General features: G+C 42.8%; 1 protein-coding gene across 11 annotated transcripts in view; it reads right to left on the reverse strand.

The window, feature by feature from the left end:
- Positions 1–10,942, reverse strand: part of ZCCHC17 (zinc finger CCHC-type containing 17) — a 75,697-nt gene extending 64,755 nt beyond the window's left edge. For 9 of the 11 annotated variants that reach the window (XM_060410559.1, XM_060410558.1, XM_060410553.1 and 6 more), the window contains exons 1-2: positions 10,889–10,942; positions 1,946–2,066 (exon numbers count right to left, since the gene is read on the reverse strand). In XM_060410559.1, coding sequence (XP_060266542.1) covers positions 1,946–2,011 — 66 coding nt within the window. In that variant the 5' untranslated portion in view covers positions 2,012–2,066; positions 10,889–10,942. Of the gene's footprint in view, positions 1–1,945; positions 2,067–2,266; positions 2,366–10,888 lie in introns of all 11 variants that reach the window. The other 2 variants (XM_060410560.1, XM_012150000.5) reach the window with 2 other exon arrangements.
- Between the last annotated feature and the right edge of the window lie 41 nt (positions 10,943–10,983).

Consider the following 10,983-nt stretch of genomic DNA (forward strand, 5'->3'; position numbering starts at 1 on the left):
GAGCAACCGCACGTACGAAAGTCCTGAGAAGGAAGCAGGCTTAAGAATATTTGAAGCTATAAGGAGACCAGAGTGACTAGACAAAGAGTTGTTGTTGTTTTAGTCACTAATTCATGTCTTGACTCTTTTGCAACCCATGGACTGTAGCCAGCCAGGCTCCTCTGTCCATGGGATTTCCCAGGCAAGAATACTGGAGTGGGTTGCCATTTCCTTCTCCCAGGAATCTTCCCAACCCAGGGATTGAATCCAAGTTTCAAATCCCATGGACAGAGGAGCCTAAGGGACTGCAGTCCATGGGGTCGCAAAAAAGTTGGATACAACTTAGTGATTAAACAACAAGACAATGAATAGAGTAGAACAAAACAACACCGCCAGAGTAAGAAGAAGCCAAGTCACCTAAGGGTCATAAAAACAAATTTGGAAATATTGAACTGTAATGAGAAACTGAGAAGAGCTTCAAGAAAGCAGCTTGGTCCAATCTGTTTTTATTTTTTAGAACACTAAAAGCCATTCACTTTTATTAATAACCATGTACTGATTTCACACATAGTTGAAATAAAAGCTTTTACAATCACAGTATGATCCATGATTAAATACACATCAAAAGTACAGAGAAAGATATTCATTTTTTTGATATAATGATGTGAGATTTGTGACTTTTACGGGTTACCAAACAAAACCTAGGAAGCACTTAGCAAGCATGATATACACTAATTCCATGCCTTTTCCAGGAAGGGTTTCTAATACGTTTCTAGGTTGCTGCTAAGTCACTTCAGTCGTGTCCGACTCTGTGCGACTCCATAGACGGCAGCCCACCAGGCTCCCCCGTCCCTGGGATTCTCCAGGCAAGAACACTGGAGTGGGCTGCCATTTCCTTCTCCCCAATCTGTTTTTAAAATGACATTCTGGGCAATTTCCTGGTGGTCCAGTGGTTAGGACTCTAGGCTTTCACTCCCAAGGGCTCAGGTTTAATCCCTTGTCGGGGAATTATGATCCTGTAAGCTGTGCATTGTCGCCAAATAAATAAATAAAACGTTATTCTGGTTACAATGTGGAAAAACAGATTGGAAGGGAACTACAAAAGAAGTAGAGAACCCAGGAAGGGCTAGGAAGAGATGGAAAAGTTAAACTAATGGGGTGCCATAAGGTGTCCGTATGGATAGCAGAGACATATTTGGGAGGTAGAAAGATAGGACTTGCTACTAGACTGGAGAGAGAGGGAAAAAAAGATCAAATCAAGTGAAGAAATCAAGGATGATGCCTGGATTTCTAGCATGGGTACCTGAATGAATAATAGGTGCTTTTGCTGAGATGGTAAAAATGAAAGAACAGATTTCTTGAGAAAATTAAAAATTCAGTTTAAAACATAAATTAGAGGGAGTTGCCCAGTAGTCTAGTAGTTAGCATTCCAGGCTTTCACTGCAGTGGCCCAGGTTCAATCCCTAGTCGAGGAACCGAGATTCCACAAGCCATGAAGCATGACCAAGTGAGTGAAGTCGCACAGTTATGTCCAACTCTTTGCGACCCCATGGACTATAGCCTACCAGGCTCCTCTGTCCATGGGATTTTGCAGGCAATAGTACTGGAGTGGATTGCCATTTCCCTCTCCAGGGTATCTTCCCGACCCAGGGATCGAACCCGGGTTTCTCGCATTGTAGACAGACGCTTTACCGTCTGAGTCACCAGGGAAGTCCAAAGGAAAAAAAAAATTCCCTTAAATCAGAGATGCTATGAGTTATCCAAATGAAGATGTGTCAAGTCCGTAGTTAGAAGCCTGGAACTTAGAGGAGGTGCATGTGGGAGTGAGATGTTCTACTAGAACTTCCCATTTAAACTGTAACATTCAAGGCATCCTCAAGCAGTCAGGAGCTCCAAACCCCGAAGCTTTTCACCCTTAATTTATGCTTAATGTAAATGGTAGGTTTTCAAAGACAAAAGAATATACCTCTCCTTGGAAAATAGTGTAAAGAGCAGGCAAGTTCTCCATGGTCTCGGGTCTTCCTGAATTCATCCTTAATGCTCTATGGTTCCTCCATTTCTCTTCTGCTAAAGCTAATTGAAGTGTTCTGTCACAAAGAAATAAAACAAGCAACAATTAGAGACATATCCGTATAAACAAAAAAGTGTTGCTGATTTACACGTTGTCCCTACAGAATAATATCATTAGAGTTAACACCATGTACTTTTATTCAAACCTCTTTTGTCCACTGTAATTATGGGGAGTTTTGGAAACCTTGATCTTACTCCTTTTCAATTTGATACTTACCCAAGGCCATTAGCCTATTTTTTGTTTTTTTAATTGTTATTACTGCTACTCTTTTGCCAAATGAAGGCTTTGGGTAGGGGAGGGAAGCAATGAATGGACCTGTAAAAAAAAAAGAGGAACAATAATAGTAATAAGAGCTAATGTTTATCAAGCACTTACTATGTTCAGGCTCTGTGCTAAGTACTGAACATCCAATATCTCATTTAATCCTCAAAATTTTCAAGATGTAGGTTCAATTAATTATCATATACCTGAATGAGATAACCAAGGCTTCCAGAGGACAACTTAATAGGTCTATGTCAAAAAGCCAGAAAATGGTGGAGTTAAATCCTGGCTGACATCACAGTCCATGCTTTTAACAATGATGCTGTGCTGTGCTCAGTCATTCAGTTGTGTCCGACTCTGTGACCTCATGGACTGTAGCCCACCAGGCTCCTTGCCCATGGAATTTTCCAGGCAAGAATACTGGAGCAGGTTGCCATTTCCTACTCCAAGGGATCTTCTCCACCCAGGGATCAAACCTGTGTCTCTTGCGTTGACAGGTAGATTCCTTACCACGGTACCACCTGGGGAGTCCTTTCAAAAATGATACTAGGCTTGCCTGGAAAATCCCATGGACGGAGGAGCCTGGTAGGCTGCAATCCATGGGGTCGCTAAAAGTTGGGCACAACTTTCACTTCACTTTCACTTTTCATGTATTGGAGAAGGAAATCGCTACCCACTTCAGTATTTTTGGCCTGGAGAATCCCAGGGATGGGGAGCCTGATGGGCTGCCGTCTATGGGGTCGCATAGAGTCGGACACGACTGAAGCAACTTAGAGGCAGCAGCAGCAGGCATTGAAATGACTTCAAAAAGAGAGTATAGCTTACTTTTTTCCCCTAATGAAATTAAAAACATGCATGCTCATTTCAAAAGTTCATATAATATATTAATAATGAAAAGAAAATCATCTTATTTCAGCCTGATTTATATCCTTTCAGACTGTTTATATGTACAAGTGGGTTTTTTAATGGAATCATGAAGCCATTAATTAATATTAGTTAATAGCCATTTTCTTCTATGTTTTAATAATTCATACATAAATACACACATCTTTTTTTAATGCCTATATAATAATCCCATTGCTGGATACACAGAACTTAACTATTTATGAATCATGTTAAAATGCAGATTGCAATTCAGTAGGTCTAGGGTGGTGCCCAAGAAAGGGCGTTTCTAACGAGCTCCCAGGTGATACTGATGCTGCCAGAGTATCAAGTCTCAGAACTCTGAAGTTGGAAGAGACCTTAGAGGTACTCTTGCTCAGCTTTCTGGTTTTAAACAGAGAGGAAACCAGCAACCTAGTGGCTCTTAACCATGGCTCTTTACTCTGCAAGATAAATCACTGCTGTGCTGTGTGCTGTGCCAAGCTGCTTCAGTGGTAAGTCGGACTCGCTGAGACTCCATGGACTATAGCCCACCAGGCTCCTGTGTCCATGGGATTCTCCAGGCAAGAATACTAGAATGGACTGCCATGTCTTCCTCCTACGGATATTCCCAACCCAGGGATCGAACGTACGTCTCTTATGTCTCCTGCATTGGCAAGGAGGTTCTTCACCACTCGCACCATCTAAGAAGCCCACAATGCAGTATTTATCAGTGCTTTAAAAAAAAAGTGATTAGGTTCAAAGTATTAAGAAAACAAAGAGGGCACAAAGAGTTGGACACGACTGAGTGATTTCACTCACTTACTTAAGAAAACAGAAGAGAGCCTGGGGGCAATAAGGACATTTGAAAGTTTAAAAGGTGACAAGTGAGTAGAACTTTAAGAATAAATGGAAGTCCTCTAGCAGAGAATACTGGTTGGCCTCATAAACGTGTCTGACTCTTTATGACCCCCTATACATTAAGATTGCTGGGAGAAATATCAATAACCTCAGATATGCAGATGACACCACCCTTACGGCCGAAGGTAAAGAGGAACTAAAAAGCCTCTTGATGAAAGTGAAAGAGGAGAGTGGAAAAGTTGGCTTAAAGCTCAACATTCAGAAAATGAAGATCGTGGCATCCGGTCCCATCACTTCATGGCCAATAGATGGGTAAACAGTGGAAACAGTGGCTGACTTTATTTTTCTGGGCTCCAAAATCACTACAGATAGTATCTGCAGTCATGAAATTAAAAAACGCTTACTCCTTGGAGGGAAAGTTATGATCAACCTAGACAGCATATTAAAAAGTAGAGATATTACTTTGTCAGCAAAGGTCCGTCTAGCCAAGGCTATGGTTTTCCAGTGGTCATGTATGGATGTGAGAGTTGGACTGTGAAGAAAGCGGAGCGCCGAACAATTGATGCTTCTGAACTGTGGTGTTGGAGAAGACACTTGAGAGTCCCTCGGACTGCAAGGAGGTCCAACCAGTCCATCCTAAAGGAGATCAGCCCTGGGTGTTCATTGGAAGGACTAATGCTAAAGCTGAAACTCCAGTACTTTGGCCACTTCATGCGAAGAGTTGACTCAAGAAAAGACTGATGCTGGGAGGCATTGGGGGCAGGAAGAGAAGGGGACGACAGAGGATGAGATGGCTGGATGGCATCACCGACTCAATGGACATGAGTCTGACTAGACTCCGGGAGTTGTGATGGACAGGGAGGCCTGGCGTGCTGCAATTCATGGGGTCGCAAAGAGCTGGACACGGCTGAGGGACTGAACTGATACATTAAGACATGAAACTCTATTTTCCTTGAGTTTTCATAGGCAAATACTTTGTCTTCTTCTGAACCCTGAGCACACCCCTATACTTTCAGATGATTACTTCAGGTCCAACTTTTGGAAACTCTTCCTGATTTACAATGACCATCCATTAACTAAACGGTCTCACTTAAAAATGAAAGAAAATTCTGTCAGCCTTCCAAACCCTAGTTCTAAAACATTCCAACACCCAGGAACATGCCTGTCCTTGAGTTCCATAAGACAACTCATACATTTATAACAAATTTGCCCTTTTTTGTTTAGGTCAGCCAGAGGTGAGTTTTATGACTGATTTGTCAGTTCCTGAGAAATGGCTGATAAATAGCTTAAATTTAAGCATCACAACCTGATTGGATCCTGCCTCTTCCAATTCCCAAGCTATGCAGTCTCATCTCTAGTCCTTCCCTTCCCTCTGCCTAGTTTCCTCACCTCATATCCTAAAACAAAAGTTATTAACCTGAGGCCAATGACTCTATCAAGACACCTCAATTATCCCTTCAACTCTTGGGGCAGTACTGAGGTAAAGACTCCACACAGGCATCAGCAGCTAGGACATCTAAATTAAATTCAAATAACCTACTCTGTCAACTGTTCTTCTCTAAACAAAAGTCACAGAAAGAGCTATACAATCTTAAGTTATTTTTTACAGATTTTTGCTGTGATAAGAGTATGAACAGCTAAGTTTAAAGCTCTCCTATTTGCTCCTTTTTTAGAACAGCAGCTTGAGAAACCCTATGAAATTCTTTAAGCAGGAAACTGGGATGCATTTTTGAGAGAAATCTTATTATACAACAGTAACAGGCTTACAATTTCAGGACTGTAAAGGGTTGCCATTTTTTTAAATGGCATTTAGATTTTTTTCAAATTATATTCTGCAGAAACCTAGGGTTTTATAATGGTTATTCAAAAGGAATCTAAATTGGAAAAGTAGACCTGTCACTGTTTGCAGATGACATGATACTATACATAGAGAATCCTGAAAACGCTACCAGAAAACTCCTAGAGCTCATCAATGAATCTGGTAAAGTTAAAGGATACAAAATTAATATAAACACAAAGTAATATACAGAAATTTGTTGTATGTCTATACACTAACAATGAACTATCAGAAAGAGAAATTAAGGAAACAATTCCCTTTATAATCGCATCAAAAATAATAAAATACCTTGGGAAAAATCTACCTAAGCGGGCATGGTAGTTATCGAGAAGCTTCTCAATAACTCAAGTTCATTTTTAAAAAGTCTGTTCCGAGATACCTAGGGGCCTCAAAAAAGTAAGGCCTACACCAACCAACCAAAAGAGAGTCTCCATACTAAAGATGACGGAGCACAAGCAAAAAAAATCAGAGTTAGGAGAGGTCCCACCCCAGCAGTTGGGAAGCAAGGAGCCTCACCCCAGTAATTAAGTAGATGTTGATCATCTTTTCTAAAAAAACAAAAAATGTTTTATTTATTTAATTTATGATTGGGTCGTTCCTGCTGGGCCCGGGCTTTCTTCAGCTGTGGCACAGGCTTCTCGCTGTGGTGGCTTTTCTGTTGTGGAACACCAGCTCTAGGGTGCTAGGCTTAGCTGCCCCACAGCATTTGAGAATTAAGTTCCCAGACCAGGGATAGAACCCATGTCCCCTACATCAACAGGCAAATTCTTAATCAGTGGACCACCAGGGAAGTCCTAGACACTCGATTATTGCTGATTCCTATTGCCCTCCCAGCTTTGGGATGTGTTATGGGGATGGGGAGCGGTTTATAGGATGGGGCCTACTTTTAACAGTATATTCTGCTTTGATCTGGTTTACCTATCAAGCTTTTATGTAACATCTCATTTGGGAAAAAAACAGTTCTGTTGCTTTTAAAAAGTTTATAAAACATTGAGATAGATATAGTCTAGTTCAATAAGACCAAATCTGTGGACTTAAAAGAGCTAGTAAATTGACAAGGATTGAGGTACACCTTTTGGAGTTACCTTGCAATAGTTCTAAAGACAGAAAATCTCCCTTAATTGTTTCATTGACTGCTTTAAACAATTATAATAAATAGGGAAGCAACAGGGACCCAGTTATTCGCTACCTCCTTCCCAAAACAAAGGGCAGCAAGAAAAATATAGTGCAAGAATGGAAATGGGAATGGCAGGTGTAGCAGGGGAATGGTAGCCCAGAGTGAAGTTAGAGCCTATGCTGGGTGAAGAGGAAATTTGCAAAGAAGAGCAGCTCAGTGCAGGGAGAAGCAGGATGGTGAGGATGTCTGCACATTGGGATAATCCAAGGGGAGTCAGTGCCCAAGGATGGAAGAGCAAGGCACGAGGGTTAGAGGTAGTTATGTAAGGCTAATTTTCTGATTTTAGAAGTTATATTATAGTTATACAAAAGAATGTCCTTGTCTGTAGGAAAACTAATTCATGGGTGATGGGACAACAGTCAGCAACTTAACTTGCAAGGGATTCATTAAAAAGAGTTTTTTGTACTGTACCTCCATAATTTTGTAACTTTTCAGGCTTTTTTTCCATGTGCCTGCAATTGGGGAAAAAAATAACCACATCCTCTTCTCCTATCTCTCAAGCAATAAGAAGTTCATAGGATATTAAATTGGAAAGATACTACATAGCCACTTTGGAACTTCATTTCATGTGTCGCCTTACTAATCTGGCTCAAGATTACAAAACCATGAATGATGGAGATGGAATTCAAATCCTATTTACTAATTTTTTTTCTTTTTTTCCCTAGATTGTGAACTTCTTCTAAGCATGCCCTTGTCTTGCACATCATAGCCTTCAAATAGTCAGCGCTTACCACAGTATGGAGCACACAGAAATGCATAACTGTCAACTGAATTACTAAAGTACTCAATCTTACTTGATTTTAAATTGTTAGTTAATTTATCAATTCAGCACCTTCATTGATGTTTATATGTCAGGTTCTGTGTTAGGCACTTCATAAACCTCCTTTCAATCCTTATAACAATTCTACAAAGTAGGTATCTCTGTTTTAAAGGAATGAAGTAACTTGTCCAAAATTCATAGCTAGCGTTAGTCACTCACTCGTATCTGACTCTTTGTGACTCCAGACTGTAGCCTGCCAGGGTTCTCTGTCCATGGGATTCTCCATGCAAGAATACTGGAAAGGGTTGCCATTTCCTTCTTTAGGGAATCTTCCCGACCCAGGGATCTAACCTAGGTCTCCTGCATTGCAGGTGGATTCTTTACCACCTGAACCACCAGGGAAGCCCCCAAATTCACAGCCTGAAAGACACAAACCTTAGGCCGTGCCAAGAGACACACATACTTGCTACTAAACCATCCTTTTCATCACCATCTCTGTCCTCAGAAACTTCCTAGTCATGTAAGGATAATGGTGACCAATTACAATGCAGTACGATCAGTGCTTCAAAAAAGTGATTAGGTTCAAATTACTAAGAAAATAAGAAAGAGAAGAAGGGCCTGGGGGAAACAAGGAAGTTTAAAAGTTGAAAAGGTGACAACTGAGTTGACCTTTAGTGATAAATGGAAGTCCTCTAACAGAGAATACTGTTTGTTGACCTCATAAGCGTGCATGCCTGCATGCTCAGTTGTGTTCAACTCTCTGCAACCCCAAGGACTACAGCCCACCAGGTTTCTCTTTCCATGGGATTATCCCGGTAAGAATACTGAAAGTCGAAAGTCACTCAGTTGTGTCTGACTCTTTGCAACTCCATGGACTATACAGTCCAAAGTGGGTTGCCATTTCCTCCTTCAAGGGGATCTTCCCAATCCAGGGATGGACACCTGCATCTCCTACACTGGCAGGCAAAATCTTTATCGCTAAGCCACTTAGGAAGCCAACCTCCTAAACTGACCTCTGTTTTCTTCCAATCTATCAGCCTTCTCCTTTTTCTTCAGTTTCCTCCTTATCCAGCTTAGATTCTACAGCCCAACATTCAAACAACAGCCTGCTGCTGCTGCTGCTAAGTCACGTCAATCATGTCCGACTCTGTGCGATCCCATAGACGGAAGCCCACCAGGCTCCTCTGTTCCTGGGATTCTCCAGGCAAGAACACTGGAGTGGGTTGCCATTTCCTTCTCCAATGCGTGAAAGTGAAGTCACTCAGTCGTGTCCAACTCTTAGCAACTCCATGGACTGTAGCCTACGAGGCTCCTCCGTCCATGCGATTTCCCAGGCAAGAGTACTGGAGTGGGGTGCCATTGCCTTCTCCGCAAAAAACAGCCTAACTTCCCTTTAACTCTGTCTTTATAACTCACCTAACCAGCAGCACCTCTACTCTGATGGAGTGCAGCAGATATCAGAACCCATTCTAACTAGGTGAAGCAGAAAGGGATTTACTGCCAGCTATTATGCGACCTACAAAATTACTGGAAGGGCTATAAGAAGTATTGGTAGAACTTCCCAGAAACAACTCCTAACCCACAAAACAACAGTTTTCACGATGATAAGAAAGTTATGGCTCTCACTACAGAAACTCACAAAACCAAAAAGCCTCTGCTTTATTTACCAGCAAAATGGGATACCTTTCACCCTCCTCCTCTCACTTCTAAATTCAATTCTCATCTTAGGTGCAAAGGAGTCCAGGAAATCTCTGGCTCTCAGTTCCACCAATATCCCAGCCTTCACTGCCAGCAACTCTCAACAAAGTGCTCTATCTGCATCTACTTCCCCTCCAGTATATTCACACTACTAAACCTGAGGCATCAAGCTGCCTTCCCCACGACACCACTCCCTACACCCAGCAAAACACACACACACACACACACACACACACACACACACACACACACACACACACACACACACACACACACACACACACACAGAACCCTGTGATTGCCCATTAATCTTAAAGTAAAAGCTACAAAGTCTGGCCTCTACCCGCCTCCAGCTTCATCTTGTACCACACTCCCCTTCATTTTCTGTCCTGGCCACAATGGCCTCTTTGTGCCTTTTACTCATTTTCCTCGCATTTGCCACAGGACTTCTGCACATGCTGTTCTAGATGGAACATTCTGCCTTCCTTGCTTCACCCAACTAATTATAATTCTTCCCTGAGGCTATCAGTTCAGGCATATTTTCCTTACAGAAGCCGTCCTGTTTATTCAGGCACTCATTAACACCAGGTACCTCTCCTAGGTAGCACACACTTCCATACTTCCCATTTCCTAGTGAGATCTGGTGAGCATCTATTTCCCCCCAACCCCAGACTTAAAGCTCTGAAGTCAGGGACCATGTTTGGTTCACAATGTCTGCCCAGTGCTCTGTATTATAAATATTAGTTGGACGACTGAGAAGAAGGCCTAGTTCACAGGTCTGAGTTCGAATTTCTCAACAAAACTGTACTCCGGAGGCCAAGAGTCGGACATTACCTTCATCTCTATCTTTCTGAGGAGGCGCTAGTAAAGGCTGCGGAATCATGGCAGTGACAAGTCCGCCTCTTCAGTCAGAGAGGACCCTGATGGAGGCTAGGAGATGGGCCTTTTCTCCCTGGGATCGCCTGGGCTAGGGCTCTGCACGGAAAACACTGTTGAAGAAGTCAGCCATCGAGGGCCCCAGGCTGAGCAGAGGCTCCCAAAACTCTGCTCCAGGCTAGAAAGGGAACCCAGGCTAGGTGCTAAGTCGCTTCAGTCGTGTCCGACTCTGCGACGCCATGGACTGTAGCCAGCCAGACTCCTCTGTCCGTGGGATTCTCCAGGCAAAAACACTGGAGTGGGTTGCCATGCACTTCCCCAGAGGATCTTCCCCACCCAGGGATCGAACCCGCGTTTCTTAGGCTTGGAACCCAGGCTACTACACACCAGAGCTAGGAACTCGGGGCCCCCTTTGCCCCTTGCAATCAAACCTGCATCTGAGAAGAGCCAGCCTCAGACCACTCCAGATCCCACAGCCACCCGCCCCTCGACCTTCCTTACACTTACTTGTTGTCTGCTTCTGGTCTTTCCCTCGCAGCATTGCGCGAAACACCAAAACCCAGTCAGTGAGCTTCCACCCACAAGACACAGCGCGCCTAGGC

This window comes from Ovis aries, chromosome 2 (genome assembly GCF_016772045.2).
Source record: "Ovis aries strain OAR_USU_Benz2616 breed Rambouillet chromosome 2, ARS-UI_Ramb_v3.0, whole genome shotgun sequence".
NCBI classification, from domain to species: domain Eukaryota; kingdom Metazoa; phylum Chordata; class Mammalia; order Artiodactyla; family Bovidae; genus Ovis; species Ovis aries.